Below are 26,094 nucleotides of genomic sequence, written 5' to 3'. Positions count from 1 at the left end.
GTTCACATCCATCAGCTGCTCTGTCAATAGTGCAGTGATGCTTCAGCATCGCTGGGAACATCACCCCCATCAAATCCAGCCCAGCAGGTTGGCACACAGCACATCTGTGGACAGGGCTCGAGGGGACACCAACCAAGCCCTGGGTCATAAATCAGACAGGAGGGACCAAAGCAGCAGGAACTGAAGGACCTCAGCACAGAGGGGGAGCTCTGAGCTGCCACCTGCAACAAAGAACTTCCAAGGTTTCTGGAAGCCTATGATAGCAACGGCATCATTTGGCCACTTCAACCTTTTCCCATGCCAAATGTTTCCAAAAAGAACCCAACCCCTCATCTACATGGTATCCTTCAGGCTTTAGGGGAGGCTCCCAAACTTTCAGGATGTGCCAGCACTTTCCCCATGCCTGGCACCAGTCCCCTCAGCAGCCTTCTAGCAGAGCAAACCACACACACTGTACCCCACAGCTCTCCCTGAGGGCATGGGACAGGGAATGCTGTCAGGGGCAGGGATCAGGGGCTGCTGAGGACACCACTCCTTACAGCTGTCCCCAGGGACACATCCTGCATAGATCCCACTCTGAGTCCTTCCCCGTGTGGCCACCAACCCAGGGGAACTGCTGGCCCCCCGGCCTGAGCCCTCATTCTCATGAGGCAGATGTTCACCCCACATACGAGACTTTCACAAGCCCAGCACAAGTTTGCCAAGTGCCTGGTGAGGTATTTAAATACCTGCAGCTCCCCTGTAGTTTCTTATACTAAAAAACTTCATTTTTCCCACCTGGCATTTCCTTTAGGCAGCTTAAGGGTCAAACTCAGCAGCTTCACAGCCCTTCAAGACTTGCAATCAAGTCAAAAATCTTTGCACATAGATCACAAACCCAGCCCACCTCCAACCTCAGCCGAACTGCAACCCTTGGATTTTAGGGTCTGTCCCATATTTACACCCACCCCAGGGCCATCAGGTGGAGTACTAAATTGTAGCAAGCTCATCCCTGTTTCTGGGCAGCTAATGGGAAATTGGGCAAAGGATTTATTGGTACTGAGGTGACTAATGCAGCTGAGAGAACCCCCAGGCCAGAGGGTGCAGAGAGGCTCCAGCCCCACCTGTCCCTAATGTGACCCATGAAAGGCTGGTCCAGGGAAGGTGTCCCTGCTTCCCAGCACCTTACCCCGTGGTTAGCATTTTGTGAAAAGCCTCCTATTCCTGGGAAGAAGGCTCAGTGAATAGCCAGCTCCTTCAGCTGCTGCTCTGCCACAGCCACTGCCTCGCAGCCCGAGGGCTGGCAGGGAACTGCTGCATTCAGGGTCATTAAATAAAGTAGAAACCTGTGCTGCTGGGTCCCTGCTGCATTGCTTATCATAGAAAAAAGAATCAGAAAAACACTACATTAATTTCAGTTGGCTTAAATAAACGTGCTGGTGTTAGCCAGTGGCTGGTGACACAGACACCCCTCCTCAGGAGCTGCTCCAGCAGAGCTTCCCAGGGGCTCAGCAAAGCCTGGAGATAAATGGGGCATTCCAGCCTCTCAGCCCTAATGAAAACAGCTCATTACCATGATCAAAAACTTCAGTGTCTTCAACCTGTTCCTACCCTGAATGTGTGCTTTCGGTGACTGCTTTAATGCTTGGGAAAGTAAAAAGGATTTTACCAAAATCCCATCTGGGCTGTGGCACTGATTTCTCCCTGCAGCTCCCATGTCAGGGTGGCTAAAGGAAGCACTGTTGCCATCAGTCATTCACACTATTTTATTATCCCAGAGGAGCAAAAATTGCACGGTAACTAATTCTGCAGCTTCAGTTGTGGTTTTGCTTTTATTTTATTTATAAGTAATTACAGACTGAGAAAAATGAAAGATAGCGCATGGGCTCTATCTAAATAACTCCTTTGCCCACCACTGCGCCCATGCTATAATCTGTAGGCCTGTCTGCGCTCTCAGTAAACTCTTTAAAGATTTAATCAAACAAATTAATCCCTTAACTCACCCGTTCCCTCATAGCTGTCATTCAGGAGGCAGCTTATTTTCTGATTTCTAAGAGCCTGATTTCTGCCAAGTGCAATTTTAAACGACACAGTCCTTAAAAAATGCCCAGATAAAAGATTTGCTCTGAAACCCCCAGTTTATATCCTGGAGTTTGCTGTAAATGAAATTGAGATCCATTTAAATTCAACCCCATGCCACTGAGCTCTGTGAAAGGCAGGGCCTGCTCAGAGCTGTGGGAGGAGGTGATGGGATTTAGCAGGACTGGATCTCCTCCCAGTCCCACTGCTGGCTGCTCTGACCTTGGCCAAATCATTTAAACTCTCTACGCTGTTTAGTCATCTGTAAAATTAGTATATTACTATTTACCCACCTCCAAGAGATAAAGTGAAGGTCACCATTTGTGAAACACTTGGAAACGTCGGGGGGACAGAACTCAGGTTGTGTCTGTTGGTTCCCAAAGAGCACCCTGAGCCAAACCCTGCAAATCCCGGGTCTCTGGCTGATGTGAGGGAAGAGATCCCAGTGCCATGGGGTGAGCAGTGTCTGGATGAGGGCCAGCAGCTGAAATGGGTGTTTGTCAGGTCTAGCAACAAATTACTGTTTCTTGGAAACTAACCTGGGTCAGCTCTGCAAAGAGCTCTAAGGTTTAAATCATGAACTGAGCTATTTTCACTTGAAATGACAAAATAAACGGTTCAATGCCTGCTGAAACTCCGCAATGTTCATCATTTAAACAGGAATGAAACTGGAAAACCTTTAATTGGTTCTGCCAGCCATTTTTCCTGGAGTCATGTCCCATTCTACAGATTGCATGGGCACTGCTTGAATTGCTGATGGAAATGGCCTTGGAATATGATTTACCTGGTGGCTGCTGAGCCATGTCATAGCTTTTCCTTTTTACCCAGATGTTAAGGATGCAAAGAGATGCTAATACCTGATAATAGACAACTAAAAACAAGTTTTACCTAGGAAATGTAAATTTAAATCTTCATGCTTCAGTATCTTTCAGCCTTTTCTTTATTGCTGCACCCAAAGGTGATGCTCAAAGAGATGAGCTGGAGGCAGATGCCTTGGGTCTAATGCTGTGCCCAGGTCAGTCCTCTTGCACAGTTTTTAACCAGTATTGAGGTAAAGTTTCTGTCAGAAAAGTAAGGACTCTTCTAGATCAGATTTAGGGGCTGAATTGCTGGGTTGGGATTGAACCAAACAGAAACAAATACATGACAGAGGTGGGCAGGCTTATGATAAATAAAAGAAAAAACACCCTCACACTACTACACTGATGGGCACTGCACTGAGCCCAGTCTGCTGAGGACTCTCCTTTATCTCCAGTGGGCATGGATGGAGAACCCTTGAGGCTGGGGGTAGGAGCCTGTCTGACCCCCAGCTCTGCCACCAGCTACCCTGGATAGAGGTCCCGAGAAGGAGCAGCCTCAAGGGAGTCTTGGGCAGCTTCCAGCCAGGGGTAACCCTTAGGAGTGGTCTGAGGCTTCACATGATCAGCTCTTTTCGAAGTGATTTCAGCCCTGTGATCAGCTCAGATCAGCCCAGCTCTGCTCATGGGTTACCCCAGCTGATGTGCAGAGGAAAGACGGGAGGCCGTGAGCGTTCCGCAGAATCCTTTATTGGCAGGCCTCAGCCAAGGGGCCAGTGACAAAATTCCACTGAACTGGGCAAAAGCTGGGGTTTTTATAGGGAAGGGGAGAATTGGGAAGGGCACCAATGGCCTGAGGCTGGGATAAGATGACCAACAGTTTACAAGGAGATAACATGGGGTCCTGAAGCAGGAAGGGGTCCACAGCTTAGTCACCATGACTGAGTAGTTTTGTCTTATCTTAGGGGACAGATCTGCAGGGAGGGAGTCTGTCAGAGGACTGGGTTTCCTCCACAGAGAACAGGCTGCTGGAGAGGCAGGTGAGCTGAGGCACTGCAGGCTTCACATTTGTGGCCGTTTCTTCCATGCTTTACAGGCAGTTGCCATGGTCTCAAATCCCCTGGGTTTCTGTTGGAAGAGCATTACACCAATACAGTACAATTGTCCAGCAGCTGCTCCAGAAGCTGGGCCAGAATGGGGAGACTTCCTAGACCCAGAAATCCTGAGAATATGGTTAAAACACAGGGATCTGCCCACTCAGACCTCTCTGTGTCCAGTTCTGTGGGGCTTTTGCAGGAGCTGCTCTATGGGACACACAGAGCTTCCCACAGAAATCGCTGTATCATTAACCTGAGCTTGGCTTTGAACCAGGGTTTTAAGAGTTTATACAAGTAGTAGCTAAAAGGCATTTAATAGTGCACTACAGCCAGTAAGCAATGAATTATTTAGAATATTTTACTAAGAATAATTGCTGTTTTTAAAGAGATTTTCCCCCCCATCTTCCCTGGGGCCTGGAAATGCTTTCATGGTAGTAATAGCAAGTAAGGAAAAAACCCCAAATACTAAGCCATCTAACAGAGGCTGCCTGGGATCAGCTAAACCATGATGCAGAGGAGGAAGAGTATCTCAAATGTGGTTTCAGCATTTGTTTCTTAATTAAAGTAAACGTACAACCACAGACAATAAAGCAAACAGAGTGCCAAGAGCCGGGCTCACAGCCCAGCCAGTCCAGGCAGGATTGTGCACACTCTCACACACTTAACGTTGTTGTTACTCTCCCAAAATGCTAAGAAAAAATAAATCTTGCTAAGGTCCTCAACCTCAGCCTGAGATCCAGTGGGTTCTTCCCAACACAAAGCATGGGCAGTCCCTGCCCTGCCCTGGCACACCTTCACCTCAGCATAGCCATGACACAACTGCTCCTAAACACATTTCCTGCATTTTGTCTTCATTTTAGCTCACAGAACTGTCAAGAATAAGAAATTTTATTTTTTTTTCCAGTTTATTGTGTACTTTCCTTGCTGCTGATCTATAACTGCTCTTTGCAGTGGGTGGGCTGGGGGGTCTGGAGCTGAATTTTGGCACAGAACTGTTTCCCAGTGGTCAGGGAGGAGCAACCAAAGGCCACAGCACCAGCCCTTGGATGGTGCCATGAGCTGGGGATGGCAGGATGCCACAGCCTGGGGACAGCTGGGGGGACAAGGCTTTTTCCTGGGGGTTCAGTGCCAGTTACTCAAACTGCATGGAAGCCAAGGTTAGTGCTCATTTTACCCACCCGGCCCTGGTCCTGCTCAGGCCAGGGCTGAGGCATCCAGCAGCATTTGGAGAATGCTCTGCCTGCCCAGAGCCCCCTCTCCTGGAAATCCATCAGCTGCTGCTGCAAAAACAGTAGAAATGTTTGTTATTTATGTGCTGCACCAGGCTGTGAGCATTGCTGGGGGAAAAGGTGCAAGAGAGGAGGATCAGAGGCTCGCTGCCCAGTGACTTGAGAGGGGTTAAGCTCAAACAGAGCTGTCCCTGGCTTTTGCTCACATGTTTTGGAAAAATCATCCTTTCCCATAATTCCAGGCAAGAAAACTCCTTCTTCAAAACACAAGTGTGAAGGAGATGCTTCCCTCAGAACACTGTGGAGTCCAGAAGTGAAAGGGAAAACAAACCCACCTCCAATAACTCAGTTAAAAGAAAAATCCAGGGATTTTCCACCTGCCAGTCATTTCCCGTGGACTGCAAATGCTTCCTCTAATTAATAGTACTCTGCTCTGTGAGTGTCTACTAATGATAAGCTCCAGGCAAAAGACCCAGAGCAGGGAGCTCTCCATTGATCCTGGTATTGATTTTTTTATCTTTTTCCCTGTTGTTATTGTACATGCAAATGGCTGGTAATGACTCAACATTACGACCACTCTCTTCAAGTGACATTTAGGAAAAAATGATTGAATCAGAGGGTCTAATATGTTGCTGTCCCTCCCTGTCCCCCTTGCTGGGCCAGGCTTGCCCTGCAGTGCTGGCTGTGCCTCAACCCCCTCCTCCCTGGCAGCATCAGAGTGGGACAGGGCTCATTCACTGCTTATCTTTATTCTCACCAAAATTTTTCCCTCATGTGGACTGAACCAGGCACCCTGGTTCCTCCAGCCATGAAAACCCTCCATGGATGGGGAGTGAGGTAAGAGGAAAGCACTGACCCACCCTCAGCACCCTGCAGGCAGGGTCCCAAGCTGAGGGGAGATTTCAGCTCTGTGATGAAGCACAAAGCTCCAGTACTGGGAGCAGAGAAAAGTCATTTTCACAGGGCAGTGATTACACAGAACCTCTTTCAGTCATGTACCTTCAAACCAGTAAGTTGTTGGGGCTTTTTGGGGCCCTAATTTATAGCCCCCTAAAGTGATCACTCACTGCATTTTTAATATGCATTTTACTTATCAATTTGAACATAATAACATGGATTTATTCCTTCCAGTGTTTTCTACTGCCTGCTTGCTTTGCCTAAGAAAAATAACACATTTAGTGACATATCTCTTTCCTTCTCTCTTCCTTTAGTACCTTTACTTGGGACTAGTGAATTTTGTGCTGTATTTTCCAAAAATGATCGCAAAGAACTGCTAGTTTTCCATAAGCCTCACCATTTTCTTGCTGCTTTTTCCCCTGTAACATGCAAACAATGAAGCTGTGTACCCAGCCCAACATGCTCCTGTCAACACAAACCAGAAGACTAAAAAAACCCAGAAACATCAAATAAATTTTGTTGAATCTTGTTAAAAGAAGAGCCCTGTGAGAAATGCCAGGTCTGGGTTTTGGAGGAGAGGCAGGACACCTGCAGTCTCTGGTGCTCCTCCATCCCAGACAGCTCTAGAGTTCAGCTGGAGAGTCAAAGACTACAGATATTCTTGGGAAATTCCTGACATTTTCTCCCTCTGGATGGGCCAGAAGTTATCATGAAAGCAGTTTTTCCTCTGGTGTTTTGGTATTTCTTTTTTGGGAGCCTCCTCAGTGCAGGCAGTGCCAAGTTTTTCCCTGTGGCATCCATCGCCCACAGCTCAGCTGGTCACGAGGAATGGCAGAAAACCCACTTAGATCCCTGGCTTTGCACTCAAGTAAGTACATTACTTGCTAAAAAGCAAGGGTTTGGGATTTTTTTTTCCCCAAAAGTTTGTAATTCAGTTTTACAAACTGAATCCTGCAACTGGGAGATGGTTTATTCTTGCCCTGAAGAGCAGCCTGGCTCAGGAGGAGGTGGGGACACCTGGCTCAGAAATGGTCCCTGGCAGAACAAGCTGCCCCATCGTGGGGTATCCCAGCACAGCAGTTTGTGGAGCAGATGGAAGAACAGCTTTGTGGCTGGGGAAGATGTTGGGAGTGGGGTCAGACCTCGACTTTGCTCCTTCACCACGCTGAGGAAAGACCAGGGCAGGGAACAGTGGAGGTGCCCAACCTCGTGGCAGTGTCCATTCAGCTGCCACAGCCTCAGCCCTTCCCATGGCCACAGGGCTCAGCCAAAATGAACTGACCACAGCCCTGCCCCAGGAGCATTTGCAAAACCCATGAGGTTTGAGCAAAGTGTCAGTGAGGTTAATGACAATAAAAGGAAGCTGTCATCACATGCTGTGCCTCATGGAAGAGGCGACCCCTGGCACCCCAGCCCAGGCAGGAGAGAAAGCAGTAGGTGAGGAGTGGGACAGGGGACAGCAGGAGCCCTGAGGAGCTGTGCCCATCCCTGGAGGAAAGCTCCTTTTCCCAGCTGTCTTTAAGGCACGCAGAGCTGTGCATGCCTCACACACATCACATTAGTCTGATGACTCTCCGAGCTGTCTAGACTGCTGTTGGAGCTGATAGGAAGCTGGCATCATCCGAGCTCTTTGAGCCTTTCTTGCTTTTTCTTTTTTTTAACTGGTAATAAGATTCTTTTCATATTAGGTACTGCTGGAAAGTCCCGTTTGCATGCAGACAGCTGCTGTGTTTACAGACACCGTCCAAAATGCAGCTAAACACGACAGCTCGCCTCAAGCCGAGCAGCAGGCATTTGTTACACTGATCATTTCCAGAGGGATCGCAGGAGCTCTCAGCATTTTCCCTACTTTAAAGTCAAAGCCTCGTCCTTATGCAAAGACAAAAGTCCCACATGGAAACACGCCTTGGGAAGAACCTGAAAGGGAAATAAAATCCTTAAAACTGAATGACAGCCTGAACACCAGCAGCTCCCATTAGTGTTTACCAGAAATCCAAATGCTGAACTAAACAGGCTGTTCCCTGTGAGGTTTTGAGGGTCATTCTGAGAGCACAAGAAAGTCTTGAGCTTGCCTTTAGTGCTGAACAAACCCAATACTTGAAATCCTTCCTTGCTGATCTGTAGAGCTAAAATGAAACTAAAGTAGGGAATCACATCAGAACTGCCTCCATTAAAAGCCAAATCATGAGATAGGCAGTTTGGGAGGGTTCCTTCCAGGCAATTTTCCCTCATTATATCACAACAGGAGATACTTTATAGAAGAAAACAATGGATAAGAGAGTTAATTTGAGCACATGTTTCTGGTGAAACTCCATTTCCCTCAGATGGAAACCCTACATTATAGCAAACAGGTAGATTATGGTTATGATAGCAAATACAGTTGCTGAGGGAGAAAAGCATCTCAGATTAAAGGTATTTGCATATATTTGGTGAGGATTCTTTTGTTGCAGAGTGATGCAGATGCTGCCTGTGATGAAGCCTTTTTTCCCACCTCCCCATGCTGGCTTTGCCTTCATCCCAGCCCATTTCCCCAGCAGCCCCTGTGCCCCAGCACCAGGTACAAAGCGGGTTTTAACCCAAACCAGCGAGGTTTGGGAGCAGGAGCAGCTCGCAGCTTTTGTCCACAGCACTGGGGTGGTGACACCTCAGGGGCAGGGGGTGCACAGCTTTCACCTAAACCTGCACTCATCCCGAGTGTGCATTCCCTCCCATATAGCCGAGTACACAGTGCCCTCTCCTGCCAGGAGACTGTCTTTTCAAATATTCCCCCACGCTTGTCTTTTTGCTCCCTTTTTAAAGGAATGTAAATCATGTTATGGCTCGTTTTTATAAGATGTTGGTTACAAACTGTCATTGAGCTTGAAAAAAGGGTGGGATTTTTCCTCCCCTGGCGTTTTGGCTCCGGCAGCGGCAGCAGCCCCAACCCAGCCCCAGCCGTGACATCTAGCGGGAGATGGGCTGAGCTCTGCCCTTCTCTGGAGAGAAAAAGGTCATTTCCCCTTCCCACCCATCCCCTAAACCCGGCAGCCGAGGCAGCTCCGGAGCCCCCGGCAGGCTGAGGGGGATGCTGCCTTTAGCTCCGGCCTGAAAAGAGCCAGAGAAGCCAAAATGCGCTCTCGGCTCTTTGCTGGGGTCACAGGAAGGAGACTCCAGCTCTGTTTTTCAAGCAGCTTCCAGCCGCCCAAAGGCAAGCACCCTCATTTTCTGTGCTGCTGTCTGGCTGCAGCCCTAGACCTTTATTTGTGCACAAAAACATTATGTTATGCAGACGGACAATATCAAATATTCCTGAGAAGCCCCAAGGCTTAAAAAGCTCAGGTTCTTGTGGCATTGAGCCCCACACACCTGTTCCTCCTCTACTGGAATGTGGCAGCACCTTTGTATGAGAAAACGCATCACATAAAGGCAGACTAAGATTAAAAGTGTAATCAGATTTCAAAATCAAGTAATTTTGCTTTTTATTGTTTTGTTTCTATTTATTTTTATAAAAAGACTGCTATTAAATAACACAAGATTGCTGCCAGGGGTTTAACAGAGGTCAGACTCAGGATACAAGCAGGTGCCTGGGTCCAGAGTCTGTCCCAGCCAGGGCTGGTCCATCCTGGTTCTTCTTCTGCAGGTGCACAGAGAACATTTTATTTGTTTCCTTTTATCACTATATTTAGCACAATAAATAGTTCATTCAGAATTAAAACACAAGTGGGATTTGAAAAAATAAAAAGCACAGGAAACTGTTTTTATTTTTAATTCAGATGCAAGAGGAATACAAGAGATGAGGGTATGACATTCATTATTCAAACATCATGGAAGACCTCGCTATAAAAAAAACCCAGCAAGAACAAAATTTCTAATTCATTAATGGCAAACCAAGAGAGCATTAAAATCATTCGTTCCACACACAGCTCTGCATCCTGCAGAAGAGGGCAGCAGTGTTTCCCCATACCAGGACGTTCTCCAGCCCAGCGGCACAAGGGGCTCATGGAGATCAGGGTGATTTGGGAGCACAGTGATGGTTTCAGGTCGTGCCAAGCCCAGCACACACCTGGAAGTGCATCTTGAGCAGCTCTTGGCTACCTGCACTAACCACAGGGCTGCTTTAACAAACTGGAAGAGCTGAGCCTGGCACAAGGAGGTGCCCTGCCAGCTGTGTGCAAGGCTCTCTGCTTTCTCCCTTGCAGAGCTCAGCTCTAGCCCCAGGCTGAAGGTGAGAAAATGCTGATTAACCCAGTTTACAGCAACACTCCAATGGTGGAGCTGAGAGGGACTTGGACAAGAGGGAATGGCTTCAAATTGGCAAAGGATGGGTAGATTTTACATACTTGGAAGAAATTCTTCCCGGTGAGGGTGGGGAGGCACTGGCAAAGGTTGCCCAGAGAAGCTTTAGCTGCCCAGCCCCTGGAAGTGTTTAAAGCCAGGGTGAACCAAGCTTGGACCAACTTGGAGTAGTGGAAGGCGTCCCTGCCCATGGCAGAGATTGAAACTGGAATAACTTCAAACTACTTTTCAATCCCAACTATTCTATGACTCTCTAACTCTGTCACCAGTTTCTGTGTGAAGAAAGTTGTGAGCTTTTATCCACAGTGACCTCAAACATGCGCGGTGCTGGGGCCGATCGACGTCCCTTTTGGATCAGTCACATCTCATCTGTCTGCAGTGCAAATGATACCCCACAAAAGGCACAGTGGGCTCTCTTCTAGAGCTCAGAGGCGATTCCAGGGGAACAGGCAGCTGGCACAGGACCAGAACCGAGGGAGGCTGAGTCCCACAGCTTGCCTGGAGGAACTATTTCAAGCATGTTAAATTTTAACCACACATGGCAGCATCTCTGCGCTCCAGGGAGAGGTCATAGCAGAGAATCACAAGCTCCATCCCAAGTCAGTCCAAAATAAGAAACAATTTTTCAAAACATCCCAGCTCTCTGCAAGCTGAGAGTCTGGAACAGAGCTCTTCCTCTGCCTCAGGGCAAAAAAACCTAAGACCACAGCTCTTTTCATTGCTGACCTTTACATTGTCAGGAAACAAATACAAGCAATCTTCTTGGAGAAGCCATAGGGAAGGTGAAAGGAGAACATGGAATATGAATAAACATAAATCCAGAGGGGTGTGGGGGAGGAAATTAACATTATATGGTGCTGTGCCTCATCAAGATCATAACTGGGAGAGGAAGCACAGAGTAGATGAGATTCCAGCTGTGACACCCCACTGATTTTGTTCTGGGGTACTTTGAGTTTCTAACCTGGAGCTTGGCAGCCACCCTGTAAAAGAGGCACAGGATTAAGGGTTGCTTGATCCCAAGGCCCAGCCCCACGTGCTGCAAACCTGCTGCCTCCAACAGCTCTCCCCACGCGAATCAGTTCCAATAATAGATGGGCTTGGGGACCAAGAGCAGAGGTCAGCTCTCCAAATTTGCCATTGAACTCCCTGATTTCACCCACATCGTGTTGTTTTAACAGCAATGGGGACCACAAGGTCAGACTCCTCCCAGTGCCTCAGCTCTCAAATGGGGTTCCCTTGGGTGCCCTGCTTCTCCATCCTGCCTTAGCAGAGATGCCAGGCCAGCTCCCCCAGGCTCCCCACGGCAGCAGTGCCGGGACTGCCTCCTCGCCAGGCAGATGTGGAAATCAGGTCTGTGCAAGAGCAGCTGCTGGTCGGCACAGCTGTGCCTGTCCTTTGGGGCAGGGAGAAAACAGATTAATCAATGAAACCGAATCCGGTTCATCAGAAACTACAGCCATCTGTCAGCTTATTAATAGGCACAGAACTCCTGTAAAACACTGCCATTAATACTCCGGGAAGATCTTTCTTTGGAGAAAATGTTTAAGTTGCAGCAACTGCAGCATTGGGTGGGGAAGGGTGGTTGATGGTGGAATTTAAACCAGTTTATTATTTCACTTCTGCAAAATCAAATTAGTGGATTCCTCCCCACTTTCCTCCAGTACAGCATCTTCCCCCTCAGACAGCTAAAGCCTTACTCACTTGGCTTTTATATATCACACCCCTGGCCTTCTTTAGATTCCCAAAACACTCACATGCCTGCTCATTTCTAAGGACCCTCCCTACTGAAGGGACTGCAGGTTAAGGTGGGAAAGCATCCCAATAACCTCCCAGACCCAATTCTGCTAGGAACACATCCCAGCTTTGTCAGGTGGGCAGAGGGAAACCTGAAGAGGTAAAAACACAGAAACACAGCAGCACTTAAAACAGCTCATTTTAATTTCTTACATCGTGAGACTGAACATGTGGGGATGAGGGAGACATGTTTCCAGATTATTTTAAACCATCTCTATTATTTCTGAGACATTTTAAACATTCTGAGACATGCATTTAAACTGCAAGGGTTGCTCTTCCTTTAGTTATAACCGAGTTATTTTTGTGCTGTGCTTGATTCTCTTGTGAGAACAGGCAGCTAAAATAAACACTCCATATCTATTCACATCAAAGTTTTTCCGAGAGGAATTGAAATATCGCTGATGTGGCCTATTTTCCCTTAACCTCCAGCTTCTTGTCCTTGAAGCTCATGACCGGAGGAATCGCCTCCCTTGCTGCACCGCTGCCATTTGCTCGCTCTGAAGCTGACGCTGTGGATGCTCCAGGGATGAGCAGCACCAGCCATTTCACATCCATGCCATTTCTCTTGTGCCTCACCAGCTGGATACAGCACAGCAAAAACAGACATTACAGGTCTCTCTCCCAAGGTGTGGGAAGGGGAATGCAAGGAGTTGTGTCCCTGATGCTGCCAAGGGGGTTCCCTGCTCCCCCTGCACAGCCCAGGGACTGGGACAGTGCTCCAGAATTCCCATCCCAGCCAGGGAACTCAACCATTTAAGGCTGCTCAGCTCTCAAATGGACCATCTGCAGGTGTCAGACAACCTACAGCCAAAAGCTGGGGTAGGAAAGCAGCAGTAGCTCCTGGAGATGACAATAAACCAGCCATGGTGACAATGAGTGGGCAGCAGAAGGGTACAGCAGCTCAAGGCCTCAACCTGATGTGCACAGAAAGCAAAGCTGGAGGCTGAAATAAGATCCCTAGCAGAGATCTAGCAAAATGGACCCTTCCCAAGTACTCAAAAAGCTCCAAACAGCTGTGGGGAGGAAGAAAACTCTCAGGACCTGTGGCAAGGCAGAGCAAGGCACACACACAAACAAGGTCCCCTCTCGAGCAGAAGAGTCACCGAGCGAGTGACAGTGCTGGAGGGCCAGGGACAGCAGGCTGGGCAGCTCACAGGCTCCTCCTGAGGAACCACAATTGAGGAAAAATCTCAAAAGATATCTGACAAAACTTGCCTGGCCAGAAGACTCCTAAGAAACCAAGACAGCTCTAAGTTATGTTTTGTGGGATCAGAGAAAGACAAGACAGGTCCCAGGGGATGGCAGTGACAGTTTCACTTACCCTGGGGATTTGGCAGCAAACCCTCACAGCAGCACCTGGCAGCTCTGAGGATGCTGATGGCCAGACAAAAGGCTGAGTACTAATCTGTAATTGCAAGGTAAAGGATTTTAAACACCATGAGGCTTCAGGGAAGGCATCCCTTCCCACTGTATGTGACCAGGAGCAGGGACTGCCCGTCAATGCCTCCTTGTACCACTGGGCACAGCACCAGGATCCAGCATTACAGGATTAAGTAGGCAATTATTCAGTCATCCAAACTCATTTTCATGTAAGGTGCTTGAGGAACTCCAGAGCATCTGAAAGATTTTTTGCAGGGCTGCACGGAGCTCTTGAAAAGCCTCTGGTCTATTGTGTATTTTCCCTTTTTGCCTTAATCCAATATCAAGCATTTCTCCAGGGAATAATGTGGAGACTGCTCAGCAGCATTAGCAGTAAGTCATTATTCTTTACAAATTGCAAGTCATGAATTTTAACAGCTCTGAGGAAAGTGTTCATTAGTATTTTCCCAATTTCTAAGATTAGAAATTGGAGATTTACCCATAGCTTGTTATCAAAGCCAAAAGGCAGCAACATTTCCAGGCCTCATTTTCCAAAGAGTGCTGCTCTGCTATTGTCTAGTTAAAAGGAATGAATGTTTGAAATATAACATTGTTAATTACTTAAAAGTTACAAGTATGTCATGCAAATTGACATTAAACAGAAAGTACCTCAAAATGCTGCATTTCAACAGATGGCAAGAGGGTAATGACATGAAATGACACTTTGCCTCATGTAAAGAAAAAGATCCATTTAATCTTTAATTTCTTGAATTATTCCTCAGTTTCTTCTTAGTAAAGGAACTGTTTGTAGGGTTTTATTTTGGTTTTTTGTTTTTTTTTTTTTACTATCTTTGCTGCATTCTTCTTCTGTGCTCCCCTGCAGCACAAGGGAACTGCAATTCAAGCAGAATCATCAGTGTCTCCTGAAATATGTTGCACTGCCATTTGCTGTTACACTACTGGAGTATTCCACTACAAAAACAAAACCCTAAAAAAACCAACCAACCCACAAACTGACTCCTTTGGCCATATGGTTATTTATACTTATTATAAATTAGGATAACTAAAAATTGCAGCTTTTAATACATAACACCAAAGACTGGAAACGTACTGGGGGTGCCAATACTTGTATTTATGGGAACATATGTTTTAAAAGGCTAACTTTAAAAGACTAGAGCTTTTCTAAAGGGGAAATTAATCTTGTGCTTTCCAGTATCTGTTTTTACCAGCCTGGAGCAGAACAGAGCGCTGCAGTTGGAGTTTCAGGGGATGCTTTGGAAACTGGGACAGCAGTGTAAATGCTACAGGCTGGGGGAGATGGGGATGAGAAATGCAGAGAGAGCAAAGGAAGATGCAGAGAGAGGAGATGAAATGCTCAGTAATGGAATTTCTCAGGAAGAGAAATGGAGGAGCTCTTTGGAAGCTTTTGGGAAATGGACAGGTGGAAATAAGCAGAAGTGTGTCACTTGGAAGTGGAGCTAAGCTGGGGCAGAAAGGCCAGTCCTGGGGTCAGCACATGCTCCTGCTGAGGTGAAACAGGAAACCCAACAGAAACCTTGGCTGACAATTGTGCAGTGAGCAGTTGGTACAAACATGATGGGACCCCCAGGAGCTCTGTACTACCCTGCTAATGCCAGGGACCCTTTCTCTTACCACTGGAAAAATCTTTGGAACTCTTGGCACTACCCCTTTCCAAGCCAGCCTGTGCAGTGCACTAGAGCAGCACTCTGGTATTTTTTGGGTGGCCTTGAGTGATGCTCTAAGTGCTCAAGTGGTATCACTAACACTTGCTGGAGTGTTTTAGCAGCCAACCCAGGGGTGCCAAAGGTCTCACCTGAGCTTTAGGAGAGAGCTGAGCTCCTACCTGCACCCCAAAGCAGCTGCTTCAGGCAAACACAGAAACACAGAGATAGCACTGCACCTCCCTACAGCTCCCACCTGCACTGTGCCTGGGGTCAGAGCTGCTGTCCTTCTCACTGAAGGGATATTCTTCATTCATGGAGAGCGAGGAGGTCTCTTACAAAGCCATTTGCACCTCTGGATTATAATCAGCCTCCCTACAGCACTCCCATAAGAACACATTAGTCTTAAGAAACAGAGTAACTACCTCGATAGGGCATTTATCACACACAGTTAAGCATCAAAAAAATAACCACTGCTCTTTTAACTCACTGCACAACTTCCACACAAACACAAAAACCACATTACTTAAACCTGTACCAACTTAAAACTATACTTTGTACAATAAAAACATGTGGTTTGTTATTTGCTCTTCCAGACACATTAAATGTAAGAGTGGCCACCTACCTGAGAGCCGAGTGTCACCAAAGCAGCCGATGGTGTCAGCAGGAACCACACAGATGTTCTGCTTCTTCCCCAGAGAAGAGCAAAGATTTTAAGATCAAATATGAATGACTCAAAATCACAGTCTTACCCCACAAGGCTCATGGAATGAGACAGCTCTGCTCTGTTCCAAGCCCCAGGCAGGATTGCAAACTCTTCATTCCCAAGTCCCTCCTGGCCAACCCCTTCCACACACTCATGGGAGTGCATCACTGAACAAGAGCCTGTTTCACCAAGCAATCACAAATGAGCAAGTTTTTCATTTCAATTCCAGCACTTGCATTCTTTTTTTCTGTTCTCTTTTTTAGACCTCATTAGTATGAGAAAAATCAGCTTCTGAAGTCCCTCTTTCCTCAAAAAATATTTGAGTCTTGTTTAATCACATCATTCCCTCCTTACTTTTTAAAAATTGTCCTGTTAGCATCAAGAATTTGCAAGATATATAAAGAAAAGGCATTGCTTAAGTGAGGAATGTTCTCAGATAATGCTTTGCAAAGCAGTTCCCTGCTCACATATCCTGCCTAATTTTTTTGTTGCTGTTGGTGTGTATTTAATGGATTAGATTTTCATTGTAGCTCAAACAGCAACCTGAAAAACATCCCACCACCTAATGCAGGGATGCTTTGGGATGTACTTGGGATGAAATGGTCATCCCTGCTTTATTCACAGTCTGTTGCAAAGCCTTGTAGAGAAGAAGTAAAACTTCCACATTCTCCACACAAGAAAGAAACATTGCTGTAAAAATAATTTCAGACTGTCCCAGGTGAGGCTTTCACAACACCAAAAGCTGGCTGAGAGCCCTTGCCCTGGATTTGGGAAGGCAGCTGTTAATCCTCCCTTTAATATCAGAAACCCTTCATTAAATCCAGTAGATCAAAGCAGCAGTTTAGTTTTGCTTCCCATTCCCTGGAGTCAGAGCAGACAGCTCTGCAAGGTGCCTGGAAACCTCATCACTGTCTGCAAAAATACTCACATCATCCTCAAAAGAAGCACAGTGGAACTATTTTTTTCAAGCTTCTGCCATTTAAACAACAACAAAACCCCCCTAAATAAGATTCAAAACACACTTGATAGTAAAAACAAGTGCTGTTAATGTGTCCAAACGTTCCAGTTGTTCAGGAAGAAGAACTGCTCCAATTTCTTAAGGCTTTTTTCATGCCAACACCTACATTTTGGTTAACTGGAAGCCAAAATGGTAACTGAAACTTCATGTTTTGAAAAAAGTAATCTGTACATCAAACATACATCATTGGTTACATAAAACATTCTACTTCAACATAGGAAGAACCAAGGAAGAAAAAATATAGTAAATAAGACAGACTGCTCAAATCTTTTATGTATACATATTTATTTGTAGTTTTACAGTGGCTTTAGTACTGTTTAACGATAACGTTTTTGGAAAGAAAAAAAAAACAAACAAGCAACCAAAAAGCTTCAGAACAAAGCTTTAATTAGAACTACAGAACTCGTTATTGACAGTTTTCCTTATGAAATTCTAGTTTCCTAAAGAGTATCAGTCCAAAACACCAATGAAGCATGACTGCTGTCCATAAAAAAACCCTAAAACAAACAAACAAAAAAAACTTTCTAGTCATCCTGAAAACCAAAGTCCAGCATCAGACAAAACAGCCACTGCATTGAGAGGAATATGTACCTATTGCACAAGCATTGAGAATGAGATATGACAATCAAAGCCTAATTCCATAGGCAGAAGAGGCCACATGTATCTATAGTTAGACTTCAAAGCACATCTTTCTTCTGAAATTATATACCAGACTATAACTTATGTTAAGGCCATAAAACCAGAACACTAACAAGTGATAGGGCTTGATGCTACTTTTGGTGACGTTTGGTAAACAAAAGGTGGGAAAGAGGACCAAACCAACAAAAGATTCTGAGGGGAGTTAAACTTGAAGGCATTCAAAAGAAATCCTCAAATAACTACATTTTGGAGGGGGTTTATTTTGGGTCATTGGATAAAACTGGATTTCATAACTAATCACTCAATGAGCCTACTACACTCTTTAATAGTCCGTGTTCTGTAATACATTAAATAATATATTTTATGGAATTTACATTTACTCTGTACAAAAACAGTTAATTATTTCTGTTTGTTATTCCCTCTTTAAAATAGATGAAGATTTGTATAATCTTTATATTAACAACCAGGTAAGGCTTCAATGTACTGAGTTAACTGCACACAGGTATCTCTAGTCTGCTCTTAACTAGGCATCTTGATCACACTAAACTGCTAAAATCACCTGGGGAACCATAATGTGATTTAAAGAAAGGGATAGTTAGGTATTGGTGTCTGTTCTAATTGTGTTCATTTGATTAGTGTATAAAACACCTGAAAGCAATAGCTCCAAAGAAGCAGTAGCTACCATGGAAGTTTAAACATTTTACTTTAGGAAAATCTGGGAATCTGATGAAGCTGAAAATGCACATTAGTCATTTTATAAAGTTTGGCTTGCTACCAGTTAAGAAAATATAGGTATCAAAAACAGACAAATACAGTGCTAACCATCTGTTACATTTTCTTTTAAAAAATTAGCACCAATTTAAGCATCTGAATTCATAGAAAAGCTTGTGACACATTTGGGTTTTAAAAAAAAAAGGTTTTCCCCGTTAGAAGACTAGACAACAGCACATGCTCAGGGGTATAAGGAGCTCTGTGATCAGCAACAAATGAGATCTCTGCTTCAGGCAGCCAGCACCAAACACTCTTTGTACCTGACTCCTTTCTCTTCTGCTTTTGTTATCCCAAGGAGCCTGTGGAGTGCTGAGCTACTGCCCAGCTGGGGAAAGAAACACAGGGACTTGCTCAAGGACGTCCAACAAATACGAGGGGTTTGGTATTTGGAACATTGCAGAGCAGGGCCAGTGTCTCCCTGTGGTAGCCCCAGGGACAGGGGAGTCCCACCAAGCAGCTGTCCTGGCCTTAGCACAGCACACACGACCTCATCATGCATAGCCAGGAGTTCAGAAAAGTTTCATTGTTTAAAAAAAGGATCCCAGCACTCACAGCGAGCTGGCCCTTGCTACAGGAATAGACATTGCTGTGTCTTTATCTAATAGATGGCCAGGGAGTCACACTGCCAATCAAGTCACCCACTCAGAAGGTATTTCTCAAATGATCTCTTACCACGTGTTAAATTTCAGCCCCCAAAAGGTTTCTGATTTCTAATCTCTGAAAACAGGTTTAAAGAAACATGCTGATCAAATCTATCAGAATAGCAAAGGCTACAACCAAAATTTAAACACATTAAGCATGTTATGTCATTCCTTTTCACACCATTTATGATTGTATTTAGAAGAATCCTAAAGTGCTTCAAACCCAGCAATTAATAAAGTTGATTCTTTTGTGCAAAACTGCAAGCACCTTTAAAAAAAATAAGCAGCAGCATCAAGGAATAAACTTAAATAGTTACATGTATTTTCTCTAGTTTGTTTTGAATTCGTGGACCAAAATGATTTGCCATGTTTTCAACAACAAATTGCAGAAGAGTGCATTTTATTAGTTTAAATTTATACTGGACTTGTTATACACGTCTGAAATAGCGGACCCAGGAAATTTATATCCACAAAGCAACACTGTGGGATTGAAATCCAGCAACTGAAATTTTATCTGCAAAAATAATCATTTTATAAAACACAAACAGAAAAAATGGTTCTCTCTCCATTTTCCTCGAAAGCTAATATGAGAAAAGATGGTTTACTTCAAACATTATTTTAGCTCCAGACATTATTTTAGTATGCAGAGCAGGCAAAAACCAAAACTGATTTGACAACTTATGTAAGAAGCTTTTAGAACATCAATTCTGTAAAAGACAATCTAAAATATATAAAATAAGGAGCCATAATACACCTTTTGTATCATATTTTAACACATTAAAAAAAATATTCAAGACACTCTGGAAAAGCAAAGAAATCATTAGATTCATTATAGAACTCAAGTCCAAATTCTGCATCCGGATGCAGGTGTCCCTGGATCAAAAGCAGTTTTGAGCAGGAATGACACAACACACATCCCAGGAAAGAATCTGGTTGCCAGTATCTGGTCTCATTACATTTAGCATCAAGCCCTGCTGGAATCCATACAACACATGTAGGACATGCAGACAAATGCAGCTCAGCACTCCTCCCAAACATTCTGTGCTGCTGCAAGGCTGAACCCACGCTCCCCAGTGACCACCAGGTTTGTCTGCACCTGGAGCTGTGACCTCCCAGCTCACCCCCAGCTGCAGGGTGGCCCCTGTGACAGCACAAGGCTCACCCACCCCATCCTTGGAGATTCCATACATCAGCTGGGTTTGGAGTAGCTAAATCCTACTTCATTCACAAAGTTATAATTTTAAGGAAAGCGATTTATCATTTAAGGTCCTTCCTTTAAGAAAGAAAAATTAAACATATGGAATCGCTTTTTTTTTCTTTTGAATAATTTGGAATAAACACATATGCTCTGTTAGGATGTAAAAAAAGACAAAACCTCAAGAGCCCTCTGGTTCCTAACAGCTTTTGAAACTCTCCAACCAACTAGTTAATTTCTAGTCAAGGTTGAGTTTTTCATTGTTTTGACAAGAAAATGCAAGCCCTTGCTGGAAACTTCAAAGGCTGTTTGCAAGCTGTAGTTTCCAGTCCTAAGACTAGTTTAGTTTGTATGATCCATGCAGACAAAGCCTTAATTTAGACATTCATTTCTCATCTTTTTCCATGAAGACCTAGACTTGTCATATCACAGTATTTCCTCAAAGTACACTTACAGGCTTAACCAGATTGCAAAATGCCAAGCTCCTCTTTCTAAGGCTTTTTTTGAGGAAAAATGATATGAGCACAGATGAAATGAACTATTTAAAACATACTCCATTTCTGCAATGCCATTCAGCTACTCAGTGTTCAGATGTTTAACAAGTTTCTGGAAAGGTATCTATTGACAGCCAAAGATCCCCTACTTTTTCAGGTGAGCAGTTAAGATTACAGGTTGTATCTATGTTGACCACCATTTATTTTAGTCATAGTTCATAAATTGTCTATTTATGCTGCAGTAGTGTTAACACTATACAAAATCTCTCAAAGGAAAGTAACATTCATGTTCACAAAACTGAGCTGTTTTCTTAATATATATGTTCACAAACACATAATCTTTAAATACATATAAATATTTATAAATGCCAAAGTGCAAAAAAATGGTCAATTGCATCACTTTACATACATAATTTTAGTATTAGGAACATAAGTGATTATATTGCACACCAAACTCTCTTAATTTTTAAAGCCCTGCCAAGTTCCATTGGATCTTGTTTTCCATCAGTGAGGAGGTTCTCGTGGCATTGACAACCATGTCACAAAGCTGGATTTCCCCTGCAGGCAGGAGCAGTGATGTGGGGAGAGGCTGCATGCAGTGCACTGAGGGCCTACATGAGCACACTGGGATAGCCTGGGAACTGCAGCATGCACCTGGCTGGGTTTGGGGGTATCAGCTGCATGTGTGCTCTGGAGATTCGTATGCATTTGCACTATGGTTTTGAATTAAACTGGAGTCAAAATCCATAATATTCACAGACATTTCATGCATGCTCTGAAGGCATTCTGTAATTAAGTTCAACTGTATGCCATAGCAAGAAGACTTAAAAAAAATAGGTATGAGACAACTTTTCCTACAAGATTCACAAATAAACAAATTTAATCTGAAGGTTGGGGTTTCTTTTCTTGTTCCAAGAATATATGTTCAAGCTAACAGTATGTACTAGGAGAAGGTCAGATACCAGTTCAAGTCATGAAGACAGGACAATAGTGTTAAAAACATTAAAAGACAATTTGAATCACAAAATAATTTAGGTTGGAATAGACCTGGAGGTCATCTGGTCCAACCCTCCGTTGTGCTGAGTGGCGCAAGTCCAACAGGAGAAACTCAACTCTGCAAGTATTCAAATCACATGGGAAAAAAGAAATAAATCTTTAAGTCTTCTAAAGCAGAAACTGTTAAAATGAACACAGCACAGCGCAACTTCAGCTGAAAAATTTAAAAGTCTTGAAAAATTAAATTCAGCAGATGACTTCCATAATGAATCACTAATTGCTCACTGTGAATAGGTGCTTTAAGCTATTTTAACTTACACAAATAACAAGGACTAAAAAAAGCAGAACAGCAAAGTGTAGTGTTCTGCTATGTGGTAAATAGGTATTTTTAAATGTTTTTCCAGTGACAAGAACGCACTAAAAATATTTCACATATACTGTCTGTATCCAAAGATAAAAGTAAGTTCTCCATAGGTTGAAAACCAAACTATAAGAAAAAACACAAGCCCCAAATATCTTGCAATTCAATAGAACAGATTTTTAAAAACCAGAGATGCCAGAATACAATTCTGAAGTTAACATTAACACTTAACATACTGGCACAATAAAATCTTGGTATTCTTACAACAGTAAATTAAGCTATTAACAAGGGGCAAAATTTTAATATAAAAGCAATGTTTGCATAAGGAGAAAGTGCTTTTGGAGTCATAAGGTCTGGAACAATGGACAATTGTGTTTTACAAGAGAAGTATGTCAGTAATGCAGTGGCTGTCTGGGCCAGTGTATTTTACAGGTTCTATTTATATATTCAAGACAAGAGTATTTGATCAACAACTAAATATAGTGCCTTTAAGAAAGTGGTGTTTTACCTCATTTTGTACATGTCTATAGTTCAGTCACACACATGCACACAGGAAATCCTTTAGCAAAATTTCACACCTGTGCACTCCAAAGTGAACGTGCACAAAGTCACAAGTGTGGGTTATAAAGCAATCTAAGCCCTACTCTACTGCAAATGCATTTTCTAATTCAACAGACTGTGCAATGCAACAGGCAATTCTGTATTATCTGATTCTGAAAACTGTATTGATAAATCTGTATGGAAACAGCAAATAACCTCCTCCTCTTGTCTGACACTGCATTTAGAAAATTTGTATTAAACCTGTTTTTCTTCTCACTACAAACAGAGACTTTTCTAAGGCGAGAATAAAGCTAAGCTCTGTTAACTAAATGCTTAATTTACAAGTGATTCAGAACTACTGTATTTTTAGTTCTTATTTCTTTTCTCTATCTTTAAAGATCACTCACTAGATAGAACGGACCCATTAAAAAAAATGGAAAATATTTATGCAGCCTTTTAAGGCTGCAAGTATCTGCAAGTCACCTCTCCTTTTATCAGAGTCTGCAGTGAATGAAGAGCATCACAGATAAAACTTCTTTTTCTATTTGTTAAAGGATGAGTATCACAAGCTAGAAAATGCAGAACATTTTAGCACACTCTCCTCTTCTAAACAGGCACTGCTTCACAGAAAGTCACTCATCCCTCCTCAAGATTTATTTAAGCCACTGTATCTTCCATTCACATTTAAAAGACTGAAAACGTTAGAGACACTCAGGTGAAATACAAAGTAATGGCTTTATGCTTTAAACCTCACGTTTATCTCTTCTACAAGAAGAGAGAATTGCTGAAAAATGAAGATAGAAAGGGTTTGATTAAAAAAAAAAAAAAAAAGTGCTATGTGGAAGAAAAACTACCCTTTAAACACAGCACAGAGAGCATTCCACACGTGAGCTCACACTTACACACAACACTCCGGTCCTTAAATAAAGCAAACTGCCACAGTCACACAGTTACACAAACTTCACAGGGACTGTACATTCAAAAAACCTACTAATGAGCAATACTGTACTAAAATGTAAACAACCACTGTGTCACATAAGCCTGCCAGCTGGGACTGGAGATTGATGAACCCACTTAAGAGGAGTTATTGGCTAAAAGTCTATTATAACTGCTCACCTGAAATAGGCTGAAACAAAGAATAACCTATTTAATTATATGTCTAAATTTAATTATTTTTTGTTCTTTAGACATTGATTTGCTTCCATTCTACAACATTAAGCAGGCAATTTCATAACAACTGAGTAAAAAAAACAACAGGCATTACTTTAGCAGAGCATGCAGAACATGGAGTTTTTCTACTTTGTTCCATTAACTTACAAGCAATTCAGGCCCAATGGAAACAAAAGTTCTTTTCCAAAGTCAAGTCTGCAATCATGGCTGATCATCGACATCCTTCCAGGGGTCCTGTCAAGGCATCCAGGCTGCTGTCTGTGTCTGAGGCCAATGTTTGCTCTGTTGACATGGATGAAATGTCATTGATAGATGATGACTGGGAAGGACTGGTGTTGCTATTCACTGCTGCATCTGTGCTAAGAAAACCAAACATAATAAAATCTGAGGCAAGACAATATTACAATCACAAATAACCATGCTTCTGGGCTGTGAGCAGCACATTCCCCACAGAAATCCTTAGAAAATAAAGAATTAATAAAAAAGGAGAAGAGTAAGCACTAAGGGCCCTAGCACTCAAAAGCCAAGGTGACCTTTTAAGAGATTTTTATTTTTCTCCCTCTCTGTGGAGGAAAGGAAGAAAAATTTAACAATGCATAGTGTGAATAGTGACTCGAATGTTAAGAAATCTAACAGATATAGTTAATAAAAGGCAGTACAATATTCTGATTACTGAGCTGTGAGAACAGCAGCAAGCACAAGGATTCAATCATGGGCACAAATACTTAGCAGTGTTAAGTACCCTGAGGGAGCCCTAGCACTGCTGAACCCTGAGGCTCTTGCTGAACCTCAGCACAGTTACCTGAGCACCAGGTGAGGGAACTGGTGCTGAGAATTTAATTTCATTACAGAGCCCTTTAGGGACAAGGCAGGTCAGGGTGTGGAACACACAAGACCAGTAAAGTTTTTCTACAAGTTCAGAACAATTAAAAAGCAGAGCTATGGATCTCCAAAGGCAGATCAGTCTCAAGAGTCCCAAACAACAAAAGCTTTGCCTACCTGGATTATTGAGCAGATTTCTTCATTCACGGCACTACGTGTGACAGTTACAGAACTACTGAAACAATGACTAACCTGAGGGCTGATCTTTTACCACACCATTCTTGCTCCTTTCTTCCCAATCCATTACTTCTTTGTATATTAATTCTTATGAGAGAACAGTGAGACAAAAGAAAACAGACAGAAAAAGCACTGTAAGATCACAGAGGATTTGTACACAATTCACATTTTTATCAAGGTACAAGGAAATGGCTAAGGGTCAGTCTGGAAGTAGAACTGTAGAGGTATTTATTTACCCTCTTTCCAGCCCTACAGCAATGATAAGATAACTATACAGATTTTCTCAAGCATCAAAGACAGACATTAGGACTGTAACAAAATAAACACATCATATAAATAGCATAGCTGTCTGCTTAAAAATAACAAATATCCCACCCCAAAATTTTATGCACAGCTACAATGAACTAATATTAACTTAAAAAAATAATTAAAAATCAGATTGGGATTCAAAGTCTGAATTTATGTAAACCTTCTTGGAAATTTGACTTTGATAACAAAATTATACAAAAATACTTATTCTTGAAGAACCATTTCCATGGGTGTATTGAGGAAAGTCTGAGTATTTTGAAGGATAAATAGTTAAAATATTGTATGAAACCCCTCATTTATTAATCAAGAACAACTTAGGATACAGTTATCTGATCAATACCCAGAAAAACCCAGAGCTGTAACTTAAATCACAGAAGCTCCTGTATGTACCCATAGTCTTAATGTATCTTAGATAACAGTATCTATATAGATTAAGAACTCTCCAATTCTGAGTAACAATGTTTACAAATGCATTCAATTACATTCACAGGATCCATTTTACTTTTCCACCTTGCAGTAATCAAAGATGACTCGAAGCCTACCTACTTGTGCAGGCATGCCCTAAGGATAATATAGGTACAGATCAGCCAGAATCAATATCTGAAATTTATAAAGCTGTTTTACAAAAGCAAGCAGCTTTCAAAGTAGTCATAAAAGAAAAGATGTCTATTACCCCTGGCCTTGTGATGGCAGATGTTAAAATTTTAACTGCCTCACCATTTAATGGTTTTGACTATAACTGTAAGGTGGAATTGATTTTAATGCCACAGTGCTGTTTATTCTTTTGTTTAAGTCAACAGTTTAATCTATTTGGCCAATAAATAAGCAATGAGATTAGAGAAAATAAACTACACCAAAGGACTCTCCTGCTATTGAAGACTTCTAGAACAAATGAACTAGTAAATATTGTCAAGAGATATGGCTTAAATAATGCACACTGAGAGAGGCATCTTTCTTTTTCAGATAACTCTCTATCAAGGATAAAACTATACAGATTACAAGCACTT

The 26,094-nt window shown here is 43.2% G+C and overlaps 1 protein-coding gene across 11 annotated transcripts in view; it reads right to left on the bottom strand.

Moving 5' to 3' along the window:
- Positions 1-12,273: 12,273 nt before the first annotated feature.
- Positions 12,274-26,094, bottom strand: part of MAPK9 (mitogen-activated protein kinase 9) — a 31,320-nt gene continuing 17,499 nt past the window's right edge. For 5 of the 11 annotated variants that reach the window (XM_019008177.1, XM_015641925.1, XM_015641923.1 and 2 more), the window contains 2 exons: positions 24,794-24,865; positions 17,179-24,073 (listed from right to left, as the gene is read on the bottom strand). In XM_019008177.1, the coding sequence (XP_018863722.1) occupies positions 23,931-24,073; positions 24,794-24,865 (215 nt within the window). In that variant the 3' untranslated portion in view covers positions 17,179-23,930. Of the gene's footprint in view, positions 15,878-17,178; positions 24,079-24,718; positions 24,866-26,094 lie in introns of those variants that run through there. The other 6 variants (XR_004499309.1, XR_004499308.1, XM_019008178.1 and 3 more) reach the window with 6 other exon arrangements.

The sequence above is a fragment of the Parus major genome, chromosome 13 (genome assembly GCF_001522545.3).
Source record: "Parus major isolate Abel chromosome 13, Parus_major1.1, whole genome shotgun sequence".
Taxonomy (NCBI): domain Eukaryota; kingdom Metazoa; phylum Chordata; class Aves; order Passeriformes; family Paridae; genus Parus; species Parus major.
Note: the sequence above shows the minus strand (reverse complement) of the source record. Positions and strands in the feature narration are given on the sequence as shown.